This window comes from Sus scrofa, chromosome 9 (genome assembly GCF_000003025.6).
Source record: "Sus scrofa isolate TJ Tabasco breed Duroc chromosome 9, Sscrofa11.1, whole genome shotgun sequence".
Taxonomy (NCBI): domain Eukaryota; kingdom Metazoa; phylum Chordata; class Mammalia; order Artiodactyla; family Suidae; genus Sus; species Sus scrofa.
In genome coordinates, this window is record NC_010451.4 from 90628612 (window position 1) to 90645676 (window position 17065).

At 38.8% G+C, this 17065-nt stretch overlaps 1 protein-coding gene across 10 annotated transcripts in view; it reads left to right on the forward strand.

Moving 5' to 3' along the window:
• Positions 1-17065, forward strand: part of DNAH11 (dynein axonemal heavy chain 11) — a 348284-nt gene that overhangs the window by 208568 nt on the left and 122651 nt on the right. For all 10 annotated transcript variants that reach the window (XM_021063431.1, XM_021063432.1, XM_021063430.1 and 7 more), the window contains one exon: positions 10333-10494. In XM_021063431.1, the coding sequence (XP_020919090.1) occupies positions 10333-10494 (162 nt within the window). The remainder of the gene's footprint in view (positions 1-10332; positions 10495-17065) is intronic.

The following is a 17065-nucleotide window of genomic DNA, read 5'->3' on the forward strand; positions in this document are numbered from 1 at the left end:
TCACTTTGTATTGTATACCTGTTTTTGAAATTCATAAAAGAGCAAAACCTCAAAAAAATTAGGATGCAGATAGCAATAATCTATGTTACACAGAAAAAAATTTATACTGCCATCTGATAACTCCTGTATCTCTTCATTCAACATTCAGAAAATATTTATCGGGTATCTCAGATGTGCTGGGCCATGGGAACATGACAGTGAGTGACCAGGAGCAGCACCTGCCCCCCTGGAGCCACCCACTTGCTGGGAAAACGAGCATCAACCCCTAAATGGCACAGACTAGTATAAAATCACAACTATTATGTGAGATAGAAGGGGCGTATAAGATTACAGAGGACAGGACAGTAAAGGGTTCATTGAGGGGAAAAGCTTAGAAAGTATCTCAGAGTGAATAGAAGTCATCTCCTTTATTTTATTTAAGATTTTTTTTTTTCTTTTTGTCGGGCCACACCCAGAGCATATGGAGATTCCCAGGCTAGGGGTCGAATTGGAGCTATAGCTGTCAGTCTACGCTACAGTCACAGCAATGTGGGGTTCGAGCCACATCTGCGACATACACCATAGCTTACGGCAACGCCAGATCCCCCAACCCACAGAGCAAGGCCAGGGATCAAACCCGCATCCTCATAGATAGTAGTCGGATTCGTTTCCACTGCACCACAATGTGAACTCCTATTTTTTTAAAAAAAATTTTTTAACAGCAGAAATGAAGGGCTTTTCCAGAATAAAGGATATTCCTTTAAACTGAATAAACTTTGCATTTGGAAAGGCATGTTCGTGCATTTCACATTTTGCTGACATTTGGATCTGGTGTTTGTCAGCACGGATGGGGCTTATTCCTGTAACTGCACACGTATAGAGTTACCACACAGCGCCAGCAAGAACTCACCTACTCTGCTGGCTGAGCAGCACAGATTAGAAGCCATTCTCCTTGCATGGCATGATTCAAATATGGACCCATTTGGTAGACAGGCATCTGATTTTCTGTTAAAAAAGAAGCCACTATTGGAGTTCCTCTTGTGGCCCAGTGGATCAAGAACCCAACTAGTACCCACGAAAATGTGGGTTTGATCCCTGGCCTCCCTCAGTGGGTTAAGGATCCAGTATTGCCTTGGGCTATAGTGTAAGCTGCAGATGCTACTCAGATCCCACCTTGCTGCGGCTGTGGTGTAAGCTGGCAGCTGCAGCTCCAATTCAACCTCCAGCCTGTGAACTTCCATATGCTGCAGGTACAGTCCCAAAAACGAAGGAAGGAAGGAAGGAAGGAAGGAACGTTGGTTGGTTGTACGAGGTTATGGGCTGCAGACTGGCTTAGAAAGCAGGGTGTGGGCAGTGCCGGTTCTGCCTCAGAGACAGGCAGCACCACTGTGACAGGGATTCTTCTCATATATACAGGAATAGGTAGGAAGGAAAATATGGTGGGGAATAGAACTCCTACTATTCTTACTTCTCTGGATTACATTTGCTCTTTGCTGACTATTGGGCTTCCACATAAAGTTTCTTTTGAATTGAAGAGTTTTCATGTTTTGAAAAAAAAAAGCTAAAGAGAAGAATTAAAACGTTGACCTCTTGTAAAAAGCTGTAGTGAACCAATATTCACAAGTGAAAGGCCATGGAAATGTGTGTTAACCTAAAAAGAAAATAAATGTAAACATGCATGGCAGGTCTGTATGTGGAAGATGCTGTCGGGTCTCATAAAAATAATTGAAGTTAAAAGGTTATTAGGTGAGGAGATGATACAGGAGGATATATAAAGATGATAAAGTGATATTAAAACATAAGCAAGGATTTGTTTTTATGCTAAATCCTTATTCCTATGAGGATTCTCTCAGATTCAGATCTTATTATTCTTAAAATACTGAGACTTTTGAGGATAAATACAAACACAAGTTAGAGGTAGAAGCTTCTGCACTAAATATGTGGAAGGGTTACCTCTGTCTGAGAATAAGCTGTATCAACTAGAAAAAAAAAAATGCAGTGATGGTAGCAATTCAGATTTCCCTTATAAGAGTAAATGGACTTTAGTGATTTCCTAAAGTCCTTTAGTCAGGGGCCTTTTAGTGATATTCAAATAAAGGTATACTTAAGATGGGATCTTATCTAAAAGAAATTGAAATGTATTACAAAGCCCAATGAAAAGAGGGTTATTGCAAATGAGTCATAACACCTGTGTAGGGGGGCAAAAAAAGGAATAGAAAATTCTATGGTATGGATTCCAAAAACAGGTTCCTGACATCCAAATGTTAGAGCTGTAGAAAATACATAGATGGTGATTTCAGGGTTTGCTTTTTACTTGTGAGAATTTGCTTTTAGAAAAGAGCACAGCTGTCTGAGGCATTTTTAACTTTATTTTCTTAGCCAACTTTTTTTTTTCCCAATCCACTACTGGGAACTAACTTAAGCCAGTTTGGTCATTTGCAGTTGTCAGGAGCTATTTGGGGGTATGTTTCCATGTCCTTCAGTAGTTGGAGGTAGATGATACCTTTTCAGGGGATGGGGACTTTTCTTCCCAAATCTGTCAATTTAAGGTGTGCTTCAAAGAAAGAAGTCTCAGACTGAACTCTGCTACATATGAGTTTATGTTTAGCACGTAGTTTAAAGCAAGTCTTTTTTAACATCTATTTTAGTTATTTTATTTTATTATAGTTGATTTACAATGTTGTATCAATTTCTGCTGTACAGCGAAGTGACCTAGTCATACATACATGTACATTCTTTTTCTCATGTTGTTTTCCATCGTGTTCTATCACAAGAGGTTGGATTTAGTTTCCTTATGCTTTACTGTAGGATCTTGTTGTTTATCCATTCTAAATGTAATAGTTTGCTTCTACTAACCCCAAACTCCCTTTCCATCTCAATCCTTCCTCCTCTCCCTTGGCAACCACAAACAAGTCTTAAAGTCTTAAAATCTGCTCTGTAAATTTGTTGCAATCCCAGCCCTGTCCATTTAGCAACCTGACTAAGCCTTTATTGGAGAGCCCCTTTTAGGCATATATATTTTTTCATTGTGGGATTCAACTGATCTTCTCACTGGGATCATATGAAAATACAGAAACTTTCCATAGGCAAAATCCAAAGTCTTAAGAGCCAAGGGGATGACTCCTGGGATATTTTGAGATCTTGATTTTCCTGTTTTGTTCATAGAACTGTGGAGGTGCAAGTGCAGATGTTTCTATTTTTCTAAGATACATTGAACACTCTCTTCACTTCATCATTGAAAAATCATCGTATCCATTATCCATGATGCTAACTAACCAGCCATTTATGTTGATGAGAGACATTTAGCCATGAGCTCAGCTAGCTGACTATCCAATATGGGCTTCCATTAGAGTAGCTGGTTAAGCACCTCTAGCCTGTGTAGTTTTTGCTGGAGTACTCTAGATAATAACCAGATAATAGCCCCAAAGGTGTAAAATAATATGAGTATTCTCATGCATATCATACTAGACTGAAGTATTTCAAAGGTATAATTAGCCAGACAATATGGCTTCATTAGTGACTTCTAAACATTTCAAAAAGAATTAACACCAGTCCTTCTCAAACTCTTCCAAAAAATAGAAGAGGTGGGAACACTCATTTTACAAGGCCATTGTTACCCTGATACAATAGCAGACAAGGACACCACCAAAAAAGAAAATTGAAGGATAATATCCTTGAGACATTGATGTGAAAATCCTCAATGAAATATTAACAAGCTGAATTTAATAATATGTTACAAGTTTGTCATACACCATGATCAAGTGGGATTTTTATTCCAGGGTTGCAAGGATGTTTCAACATCAACAAATCGATTGATGTATATACATTAACAAAATGAAGGATAAAATTCACATTATCATCTCAGTAGATGCAGAAAAAGCATGTGGCAAAATTCAGCATCCATTTATGATAATAATTCTCCACAAAGTGGGTATAGAGGGAGCATACCTCAAAATCGTAAAGTCCATTTGTGACAGGCCTACAGTTAACATCATACTCAATGGTGAAAAGCTGAGAGCTTTTCCTTTAAGATCAAAATAAGACAAGGATAGAAAAGCAAAGCTAGAGGTATCATAGATCCTAATATCAAACCACATTACAAAGGTATAGTAATCAAAATATTTTACTGGCATTAAAAAAGACACAAAGATCAATAGGGCAGAATAGAAATCCCAGAAATAATTCCATGCAAGTATTGTCAATTAATTTTCAACAAAGAATCCAAAAAAAAAAAACCACCATGGGGAAAGGATAAATGATATTGATAAAACTAGGCAACTTTTTCACACCATAGCAAAAATTAATTGAAATGGATTAAAGACTTGAATGTGAGATCTAAAACTATAAAAATCCTGGAAATAAAAATAGAGGGTAAGCTTCTTGACAAGGGATCATTGCCATTGATTTTTTGGATTTGACACCAAAAGCAAAGGCAACAAAGCAAAAATAAACCAGTAGAATTAAATCTTAAAAGCTTCTATTCAGCAAAGGAAATCATGGACGAGATGAAAAAGTATCCTATGGAATGGAAAAAAAATATTTGCAAACCACTATACCCAATAAGGAGTTAATATCCAAAATATACAAGGAACTCATCCAACTCAATCACCAAACAAAACAAAGCAAAAACAGATGATAATCCAATGGAAAAAATGGCAAAGGACCTACCTGAAGAGATGTTTATTCAAAGAAGACATGCAGGTGGCCAACAGGTGTATGAAAAAGTGCTCAACATCACCACTAGGGAAGTGCAAATCAAAACTGCTCTGAGATATCACCTCGCACCTTTTAGAATGGCTCTTATCAAGGAGTCAGATAACTAATGCTGGCAAAGAGGTGAAGAAAAGAGGACACTTGTGCAGTTTGTCAGAATGTAAACTAGAATAGATACTATGGGAAAACAGTATGAAGTTTCCTCAATAAATTAAAAACAGCACCACCCTATGATTTAGCATTCCAACTTCTGGTCATATGTCCAAAGGAAACAAAAGCACTGTCTTGAAGAGATGGCTGTACTCTTGTATTCATAGCCTTATTATTCGTGGTAGCCAAAGTATGGAAACAACCATCCAAAGCATCCATCCCTGGAGGAGTATATCAAGAAAATGTGAGGTATACACACACACAGATCTATACACCTATGTGTATACATACAAACACAATGGAAATTATTGAGCCTTCCAAGAAAATCCTGTCATTTGCAACAACATGAATGAACCTTGAGGGTATTATTTAATGACATAGACCAGACAGAGAAAGACAAATACTACATAGTAGCACTTATATGGAGACTCTAAAAATAAAGTAGAATTCATAGAAATGGTGGAAAAGTGATTGGTTGGAGTGGGAAATAGAAATTGGTAGAAGACTAGACATTTTCAATTATAAGATAAATAAGATCTGAGGACTTAATGTATAACATGATAACTGTAGTTGATAATGCTGTATTGTATAGTTGAAATTTGCTAAGTAGAACTTAAATGTTCTTAACAAAAAAGGGTAAATAGATGGGGTAATGGCTGTGTTGATTGACTCAATGCGGAGGATCCTTTCACAGTGTCTGTTTGTAAAGTCATCATATTGTACACATTAAACATCTTAGAATTTTACTAGTCAATTATATACCTCAACAAAAGTAAATTAGAGACAACATCACTCCCTCTTCCCCAGTCATTTATTTGTCTTTCTTTTCATTCCTTCATTAATATCTCATGAAATTAGGGAAATATAGTAGGAGAATTATAGGGTGATTTCTTCCCCCCACAATACTGTTCCTTAAGGCAACAACTTGAATTTATTCCAGATTATCTGTAAAGTTGTGCAGACTATTTGTTTAAAAGAACAAAACAGAACTTTGAAGATATTAGCACAGGCTCTCAGAAAAATCTCACATAAGACTATTACCATGGAAAACTGGATAGGGAGAAATCCTGTGCTAGATTTCTCACCAAGCTAGAAATTAAAAGAGTTGAGTATTTGGGCAGTCAGTGCACTCCTTAAGGCTAGTGTGGTACTGTCCTGTCCATTCTTAAGAAGTACTAATGAATAAGAACATGGTGTTCTAATTTAGTTCCCAGGGTCTATTTAATGTGATGGAATTTAGGCACAGGGAACTATATCTAGTCATGATATGATGGAACATGATAGAGGATAATGTGAAAAAAAGAATGTATTTATATATGTGTGTGTTACTGGGTCACTTTACAGTAGAAATTGACAGAACACTGTAAACCCATTATAATAGAAAAAATAAAAATCAATTTAAAATGAATTTAGGTTTTTAATGATTATCTAATTTACTTAAGACTTTCGAATTTTTCTTTTTCACTCGGTATGTAGACACTTAAATTCTATGAATATATCACCAGTTGCAAAAGCATTAAAAATGCAAATATTCCCTTGAGGTATTCCCATAGAAAATGTTAAGACTGTTAGGCTGTAGCAGTGTCAGAATCACCTGGAAGTCTTGCTGCAAATACAGATTGCCAAGACCCATTCAGAGTTTCTGATTCCCTAGGTCTGAAATGGGTCCAAGAATTTGCATTTGTAACTAATCCCTAATAATCCTTTGAGAACCACTGGTCTCCTACCACCTGTCCTCCATGTGAAATTTAGGCAACATTGTGAGGTTCCTTATTTAAGCCACAAATAGAGAAAAAAGTGTTCAATTGTAAAATTGTGGAAAAGGAAAATAAATCTTTAAATCAGTGTTCTGTGTTATCTTTCCATAAATAATAAAGACATATAATTAAATTAAAATTGTTTTCCCCAGGCTAACCACACATGGTTCAGTTACTTTGTTTTCTAACACATTCTTAAGACCTGATAGTATGCCAGTAATAAGTGTAGAAATAGAACAAGTTTAGAAGTAATGGAAATATTTAGGACCCTTTCTGTCTTTGCTACAATTATGTATAATGAAGTTTCTAAAATTGTCATGAGTCAGAGGTAAGTTGAGTGTGGAAAATGAAATTCTAGGAAAAATACGCATGTATGGGGAAAAAAAGGCTGGTAGGAGAGACCTAAAAACTGAGATAAAAGTCAAAATTCTGTGTGGTAATTGATAATTCAGCTCATGCAATATTAGAGCAATTATTCAGTTTGTAACTAAACTCTTGACTAATGAATGAATGATCAGTTACCTTATGCGTTGTTGAAAATCATTTTAAGAGTTCCAGTTGTGGCACAACAGAAATGAATCCAACCAGTAACCATTAGGTTGTGGGTTCAATCCCTGGCCTCACTCAGTGGGTTAAGGGTCTGACATTGCCATGAGTTGTGGTATAGGTCACAGACATGGCTCAGATCCCATGTTGCCGTGTTGCTGTGGCTGTGTTGTAGGCCAGTGGCTACAGCTCTGATTCAGCCCCTAGCCTGGGAACCTCCATATGCCACGGGTACAGCCCTAAAAAGCAAAAAAAAAAAAGAAAAAAGAAAATCATTTTAGATCTTAGGATTTACCTCGAGTTGTTGAAGAGCCATGGTATATAAAATGAACATAGTAAAAACATCTGTTAAATGAGAATATGTGGTTTCACATACTTTATGATTTTTATGACATGAATTTTAAAATGCTATAGGGAAAAATAAATCACAGCCCTTGAAAAGTGATTTTGTTAGTTGCCTGATCTTAAAGTGTGAAAGACTTCATTAAAAGAAGTGCACAGTTTTGTTTTATATCAAGTATGTATATGATGTATAGAAAAAAGGAAACCAGGACTAATTCTCAGACCTTAGCCCATAGGCCTCAGTTCCCCCAGCACCCTCAAGTCCACAGCAACCTGGGAAACTGAACCATGGTTCAGTTACTTTGGAAGAGAAGAGGTAAAATTGTCACTGTGTGCAGATGACATGATACTATATATAGAAAACTCTAAGGACTCAACCCCAAAACTGTTCGAACTAATCAACAAATTCAGCAAAGTAGCAGAATATAAGATTAACATTTAGAAATCAGTCACATTTCTGTATACTAACAATGAAATATTAGAAAAGGAATATAAAAATATAATACCTTTTAAAATTGCACCCCAAAAAAATCAAATACCTGGAAATACACCTGACCAAGGAGGTGAAAGACTTATATGCTGAGAAATATAAAACATTAATCAAGGAAATTAAAGAAGATGTAAAGAAATGGAAAGAAATTCCATACTCCTGGGATGGAAAAATTGATATTGTAAAAATGGCCATACTACCCAAAGCAATCTATAGATTCAATGCAATTCCTATCAAATTACCCATGACATTTTTCACAGAACTAGAACAAACAATCCAAATATTTATATGGAACCATAAAAAAACCCCAATTGCTAAAGCAATCCTGAGAAACAAAAACCAAGCAGGAGGCATAACTCTCCCTGACTTAAGACAATATTATGAAGCCAGTCATCAAGACAGTGTGGTACTGGTACCAAAACAGCCAGACCAATGGAACAGAATAGAGAACCCAGAAGTAAACCCAGACACCTATGGTCAATTACTTTTCAACTAAGGAGGCAAGAATATAAAATGGGAAAAAGAAAGTCTATTCAAGTGGTTCTTGCAAAACTGGACAGCCTCATGTAAATCAGTGAAACTGGAACACCCCCCTCACACCATGCACAAGAATAAACTCAAAATGGCCTAAAGACTTAAATGTAAGCCAAGACACCATCAAACTCCCAGAAGAAAATACAGGCAAAACATTCTCTGATAGCAGCCTTACAAATGTTTTCTCAGATCAGTCTCCCAAGGCAACAGAAATAAAAGCAAAAATAAACCAGTGGGACTCCTAATCAAAGTGACAAGCTTTTGCACAGCAAAGGAAACCATAAAAAAACCAAAAAGACAATGTACAGAATGGAAGAAAATAGTTTCAAAAGATGCAACTGACAAGGGCTTAATCTCTAAAATATACAAACAACAAATCTCTAAAATACACTTACAACTCAACAGCAAAAGAGCCAACAACCCAGTTGAAAAATGGGCAAAAGACCTGAACAGACATTTCTCCAAAGAAGTTATACAAATGGCCAACAAGCACATGAAAAAATGTTCAACATCCCTGATTATTAGAGAAATGCAAATCAAAACTACCACGAGATACCACCTCACACCGGTCAGAATGGCCGTCATTAATAAGTCCACAAATAACAAATGCTGAAGGCGGTGTGGAGAAAAGGGAACCCTTCTGCACTGTTGGTGGGAATGTAAGCTGGTACAACCACTATGAGAACAGTATCAAAGTACCTTAGAAAATTATATATAGAATTACCATATGACCCAGCAATCCCACCCTTGGGCATATATCGGGACAAAACTTCCTTGAAAAAGACACATGCACCACATGTTCATTGCAGCAATATTCACAATTGCCAAGACATGGAAACAGATGATTGGATTAGGAAGATGGGTGTGTGTGTGTACACAATGGAATACTACTCAGCCATAAAAAACAAAATAATGCCATTTGCAGCAACATGGATGGAACTAGAGACTCTAATCCTGAGGGAAGTCAGTCAGAAAGAGAAAGACAAATACCACGTGATAGCACTGATACCTGGAATCTAATACTTGGCACAAATGGAACCTTTCCACAGAAAAGAAAATCGTGGATATGGAGAACAGATTTGTGGTTGCCAAGGTGGAGAGGGAGGGAGGGGGATGGACTGTCAACTTGGGGTTAGTAGATGCAAACTCTTGCCTTTGGAATGGACAAGCAATGAGGTCCTGTTGTTTAGCACTGGAAACTGTATCTAGTCACTTATGATGGAGCATGATAATGTGAGGGAATAAACTGTATACATATTTGTGTGACTGGGTCACCTTGCTGTACAGTAGAAAATTGATAGACCACTATAAACCAGCTCTAATGGAAAAAATAAAAATCATTATTAAAAAATGTGAAGTATGAATTCAAGTAAATGTATTTTATTTTAAATGAGAACAGAGTAAACATTCAATATGATAAATAATTTTTTAAAAAGCATCTGGCACAGTTTTATAGAGCCTGATGAATTACAGAATACGAGACAGAAGATGAATACTCCTTATTTTTATTTTTCATTGTCTCAGTGTGACTTGCTTAATAGAAAGATTGAATTTCCCACCCTTTATGATGTTCATCAAAAATACTTAGCAGGACAGGGACCAATTTAAAGAAAGCCCAGAGCAGTGTTTCTGTATGTGCGACTGGGGCAGGCTTATACTTTGATGAGCAAGAAGGTAGGTGAATGCTGCTCTCTGTGATGCTTTAGGCTAGTTTAATGTCATGGTTGGCTGCGCTTCTTTCTTTCATTGTCTAGGGTTGCAGTGTAATTCTTTGCTCACTCATCACCCTTCTGGTTCTGCCCTGCCCCCTTGTCTCCACAGATCATTTTGTGTTTCTCTCCGGTTGGTCACACGCTGAGGGATAGAGCTCGGAAGTTCCCAGCCCTAGTTAACTGCACGGCTGTTGACTGGTTCCATGCATGGCCAAGGGAGGCTCTGGTCACAGTCAGCAGGAGGTTCATTGAGGAAACCAGGGGAATTGAGGTATGCCTGACAGTCTCTGATTCTCTCTCTCTCTCTTTTGCACACACACATACCCCCTTTCAGCACGTATGTCCTTACTCATCCACTGACTTAACCAGAAGGCCAGGGTCATTACTTCCTTGAACTATAATAGGGTTGACTGGATATACATCCTTTAAATCCACAACCAAAAACCTTAACAAAAAAGTAGCCACCCATAGCCATGCAGTGCTTGATCTTAGCAAAGTAAGGTAATTCATTGTGATTTTTCTCATTACCGTATTGACAGGTGAAAAAAATCAGCTTTCATAAATCCAGCCATCACTCAGTCAGATAATGTATCTGCTTCTCTGTGTTATGGGTTTATGTTTTATAGATTATGTTTGTCATTTGCTCACGATGAAATTTCCACCTCCTCTTGCATTTTAAAGTGGTTGCGTGAAACCCAGAAATAAAGAACTTCAGGCACTCAGATTCAAAGAGGGAAGGGAATGTCAATATGAGGGTATCATTTAGATGTCCTAGAAATGAAGCTGTGATGTATTGAGTGCTTTCTGATGGGATGGTTTGGAAGGGCGGTGATTGAGGACATTTCCCAGGGAAATTTGTCTTCTGATTTCCACAGAATGACAACGGCACAAGGGGGTCGAAAATAAGTCAGGCAGGAGAAGTGATCCTTAGAGCCAAAAATAAAGTTGGGGGTCTGTAAGGAGTGATGTCTATTTCCAGTTGAAACTTTATTGTGAACAGGGACAACCTGCTGTAGCCTCCCTCACTCCTAAAGGCAAAACTTCTGCTTTTCCAAAGCCATCTTTTAACATTTTTGTTGAAAATTACAAATCTTTTTGGTGGCCAAATGGTTAGAAATCTGGGCATATTTATTTATTATTTGTAATGCCACTATCTTTATTGCATTTTTATATTTACATATATTATATATACATAATATATACTGCTTTATTGCATACAGTTTATTATCTTTCCCCAAAATGTCTATTAATCTAATTATCAAGTTCTGGATTGTTGGGGAAGAACTGTCAGGCAACGTAACATCTAAAAGATGTATATGGGAGTTCCTGTCGTGGCACAGTGGTTAACAAATCCGACTAGGAACCATGAAGTTGCCAGTTCGATCCCTGGCCTCGCTCAGTGGGTTAAGGATCCGGGGTTGCTGTGAGCTGTGGTGTAGGTCGCAGACACGGCTCAGATCAGGCATCGCTGTGGCTCTGGCATAGGCTGGCAGCAACAGTTAGACCCCTAGCCTGGGAACTTCCATATGCCGCGGGTGCAGCCCTAAAAAGACTGACTAAATAAATAAATAAATAAATATGTATACAATAGAGGTTTTATGATACTCAAATATTTCCTCTCTCTTTCTTCTCTCCATTCAGACACTTGAAACATTTCTATTAAAAAAAATGGGAGAGAAAAGAATTCTTCTTTTCACTGTTTCTTCCATACCCAGAAACTTCTTTCTCTTGCCTGTCTCTACACTCACCTCAACATTGAATGAACTTACCTGGACCTTGAAAGCAACAGCATCATCAAGTGTTGGCTTGGGACGGGTGGGGGAAATGGTTAGTAATGATAGTGTGTGGTTTTATTTTTGTAAGTGATTTTCCCTTTTCCCCCCTGATCGAAGGCACTGCAAATCACTTCTTACATTTAGGAAAATATATGTCAGTTTGTTCTCCTGAACAGAGTGGTGGATCCTCACAGGAGTGATTGATTTCTGTCTGAAATGCTGTGCTTCCCATTATGTGTCTTCCTCAAGCGTCAAAGGAACCCCATGTAGTGAAGACTAATACTAGGATTAGATAAAGTCTCCCATAATTATTTTATATGTTAAAATCTGGAAAAGAGTTAAATATGACAAATAATAGTCCCAGTGACTAATACACATTTCTTCAGCTATTGCTAGAATTATGTTGGAAATGACTTTGTCTTCTAATCATTACAAGAAGGCTTTCGGAATACCAGTTTACTAGACAGAGAGAGCCAGTATGTTATCTTGTGGTAGCAAAATTCTGTTTGGATAATGCAGTTCACTTTATCAGGCTGATTGGGTAAGGAAGAGAAACAGACCAGTGTTCTGTGCCTCTTAATATTCATTCCTCAAATGGGAGGAAACCAGAAATTGAGTGTCTGGCACAATGCTTTAAGTCCCTTGCCTCTGCTGCTCTGGTGCAGGCTTCCTCCTGTGAGCTTAGGTGCCTCTTTGCAAACTGCTCCCACTGAAGGAGCTTTGATACGCCAGTGACTATTGACATCTGCTGGATGAGGCAGGACTTGCATCATTTTCAGGCCAAAGAGCTCCTGGCAGGTGCTGAGTGCTATTTGGTGGTATCATGGTGCCTCCTATAGGAGGCTGAGTGTCAAATAGGAATTAAAAAGCACTTCCCCATTTCTATGGAGCTGAATTATGCCTGGAAACAAATGAGCCAGATGATTTCATTCCAGTGCTGTGTGCTTATTTAACTTTCCCACCTTCCTAATTTGTTGCTCAGGAGCAATCATTGTAATTCAGAGGGCACCGTGTCCACGTTCTTCTAAAAATGTGTGGGGCCTTTTCAGAAGAGGTCAAAAACAGCTTTTACAGGTTTTGAATGAGCGCTAATTTGATCACTTTCTTAGTTTTAATTTCCACCATTAAGACTGAGAGTTATCAGCGTAATTTAGGCACTTCTTAATTATTGACCTCATTTGCTGAGTGTAAGGTACTTATACAAGGTGACCCCCCCTTTAGCCACTGAGAAAGGATTCATTAAAGGCAAGCGGTTTTGTGTGTGTTGACATATAATTTTCAATCAGTACCCACTCAGCACTCAGGAGTGTGGGCTGACTGTGTCAAAGTCAATGTTTGAGCTACTTTCCTATTACCTGGTATTGAACTACAGTGACAGCTGACAGAAGGACCAAGATAGTTTGACACTTAAGTATCACTTGAGTGTTTATCTGTAGACTTTGTGTCAACATACACTCCTCAATGGAGCCATGGAAATGGAGATAGAAAGGCAGGGTGTATGGAGGGAGAGGATACCATCTGGCTGTCCTGGGAGTGGGGTTGCAGATGATAATGGGGAGGAGATCTTATTGAGAAGTGTTTGGTCCCAGTTAGGAAAAGTCAAGAAAAAAGACGGGAGAATGGGTGTTAAAAGATAAATAGTGATTTTGGTTTTTCAGGTCAAAATGAATACTAATCGACATACTTAAAAGCAGGTGTTTCTCTTCTGAGGAAAGGAGAAATTATTGAAAGGAAATGCAAAGACGAGCTCTCTGCGGAGTGAGATTTGCTTTGGGAGGAGCATGGGAAAAAAAGATCTGAGCACAGTGGAGGAGCCCACTTTTTCCAGGCATGTAGGCCAACTGGCAAGTGAAAATCTTCCATCCTGTTGCGGTGACACAACTTCAGCATAGTTCCACAACCTCGGTAGCATCAGCTTTTTCCATAAAATGACTTCATTCCACATGCTGCCACCTCTTCAGTCCAAAACTTGTTGCCAGGTGTGGCAACAGAAGCATGCTGTATTTTACTACTATTTTCCAGACCAATCCTAGAAAATGCCTGCTCCAGGATGAGAATGACTGTACTGCTGTATTCAGAGACTGATCCCTTGACTGGTCTTGGTTCCTTTCAAGATGTTAGGCAAAGCATGAAGTACAGTAAACAACATTTTGTTAATGGGATGCTAGTAGCATGTCTGTTAATGATTTTTAGTGCGTTTCTTTCTTTGACATATAAGGGAGGATTATTCAGTATGAATTTCAAAAGTAGAAAGATAACTTTGTACAGTAGAAATTCTATGAATTTGTGTAAAATAATCCTCTTTCTGAGGAATCCTGAAGTCATTATAAATGATCAAGACAAAAACAAATGCTACTTAATTTGTATTGAATCTGCCTAAACCTCATGGCAGCTTAAGTCTATATTCAAACAGGTGAGCAAAGGCCCTGGTGGTGGAAAATACACTCCCCATTCTTTAGCCCTCTTTCTCCCTTATACATGCACACTCATAAACATTTCTTGTACTGTGCATGTTAATTCAATCTAGAATAGAATCGCAAAAAAGGAGTAGAATGTTGCTTTCCAGGGTTTTTGCAGTTATGAAAATGGCAAAACCCTTAGAAAGTAGGGTCTAGTTGTTATAGCTCCCCAGGAACTTGAACGTGCCATTGACTTGAAAGTTTGGCTATATCAGATGGAGGCTTCCCTCCCTCCTAGTTGAGGCTGTGTGGCTTTCCTCTAGTGCTGGCCTCACCAGAACCCCCTGCTTGTGCTAGGAGAGAATAGCTAGGTTCCATCTTACCTCCTCATGCTCTTAGTCCTCCCTTGCTGCTTTGTGTTTTTGTTTTTTTTTAATTTTATAATGGTCTTTATTTTTCCATTATAGCTGGTTTAAAGTGTTTTTTGTCAATTTTCTACTGTACAGCAAGGTGACCCAGTCACACATATATACATTCTTTTTTCTCACATTATCATGATCCATCTTAAGTGACTAGATATAGTTCCCTGTACTATACTGCACGATCTCATTGCTTATCTACTCCAAAGGCAGTAGTTTGCATCTGTTAACCCCAAATTCCAAGTCCATCCCACTCCCTTCCCCTCCCCCTTGGCAACCACAGGTCTGTTCTCCATGTCCATGATTTTGGTGTTTTGTTTTGTTTTGTTGCTTTTTAGGGCAGAACCTGCAGCATATGGAGGTTCCCAGGCTAGGGGTCAAATCAGAGCTACAGCTGCTGGCCACAGCCACAGCCACATCAGATCCCAGCCACATCTGCGACCTATACCACAGCTCATGGCAAAGCCAGATCCTTAACCCATTGAGCAAGGCAAGGGATCAAACCCACAACCTCATGGTTCCTAGTCAGATTTGTTTCCACTGTGCCACAATGGGAAGTCCCATGATTTTTTTTAAATGCTCAGTCAGTAAACCATTGAAGGCTACCTCTTTCAAGGCCTGGAAGCTTATCTGGAAGATTGCTAGCTTATGCTGGGCTTACGCTTGCCTTTGACTCAGGCTTGGTCTCTGAACTTGAAGACAAAAATAAAAAAACATGAGCAAACTAACAATAAAATGCCTTCATCAAAGTAACAAACAAAACCACAAAACCAGCATGTCATTTAGAAAACTACTTGGCTCTGCAGTTAACACTCACGGCTGCTCTGTCTGGTAGTAGTAATCTTCCCGGGCTACTGTTGTACTGTTGCCATCACCAAAAGCAGAGTTGGGAGTTCCCATAGTGGCCCAGCAGAAATGAATCTGACTGCTATCCGTGAGGATGTAGGTTCGATCCCTGGCCTCGCTCAGTGGGTTAAAGGATCCAGCGTTGCCATGAGCTGTGGTGTAGATGGCAGACATGACTTGGATCCTGCATTGCTTGTGTGGCCCTCAAAAGACAAAAAATAATAATAATAATAAAAGAGCAAGTACCCTTGCCCTGCACTTGAATCGTTTACCACCTCTCATCACCAATCTAGTAAGCAGGGGCCACTGGTTTCCCTGTTGTTCAGGTGAGAGGCTGGTGGCCATAAGCACAAGCTTCCTCAGCAGACAGGGGGGCCATCAGCACTCTTGTGCCTGAGCCCAAATTCTTACATCCTGCTCTGGACTGTGGCACAGATGCTTGCCTCTTCCAAAAGAGGAATAAGAGGAAAGGAAGAAAAGAAAAGAAACAGTAAAAAAGAGTGAAGAAAGCTTAGCCTTAGATTTTTGTGGGCAGGAGGACGTATAGGGGATGCAAAACATTGTCCAACTTGACAGAAGTGAAATCTATCCCAGGGCTTAGGATTCAAACCTGTTTCCCTGGCCGCCTCCACAGTCTTTTCCTGGGAGTCTGTCAGACCAGCAGGAGCTTAGGAGAAGAGCTCAAATGTAATACTGCCATTTTGTATGTTATTAAATTTTCACTACTCAATAAACCAGCCCTTACAACCACAGTCTCTAACAGATTCCCTACTTTGACCAGTCCCAAAAGGAGTTAAAAAGTACAAACAATAGATCTGACATTATTGAAAATTACTGTAGGTATTAAATATGTACAGTTTTTATATATAGACTTCAGTAAAGCTCTAAAAATTAATGTGGAATGAATTTCTGAGAAAAACTTTCAAGATGGACACTAGGAGTATGACATGTTACAAAATGAGCGAAGTTAAATTTGAAAGAAGATCTAGTTTCTTTTTTTTCCACTGGCCCCTTGGCCCCCTCCTAATTCCCTGCCTTGCGTACAATACTCCTGAAATATTGACTTTAAAAGTGCAGACATAACAGCCGTCTGTGCTGGGCTTGGGAAGATGTAAAATCCTATATCACACTTAAAATGGTTGATTTGGTTCTGGCTCCAACTATTGGTTTCCAATCAAATTTTGCTGTCATTTTGGACAATAGGAACATGCTGGAATTTGCTATAAGGTTCAGGTGGCTGGGGGACTTGGTGTGTTAGCAACGGCCACCGCCCAGGAACCATCACACCAAGTAGGGGAGATTTGTTTGTGTTTCTGTGTTTACAGTGAGCCAACCAGGACAGCAGACATTAAACACGTTTTCTTAATGTGAGGAAAAGCCATTTCTCCCTTGCATTTGCTTAT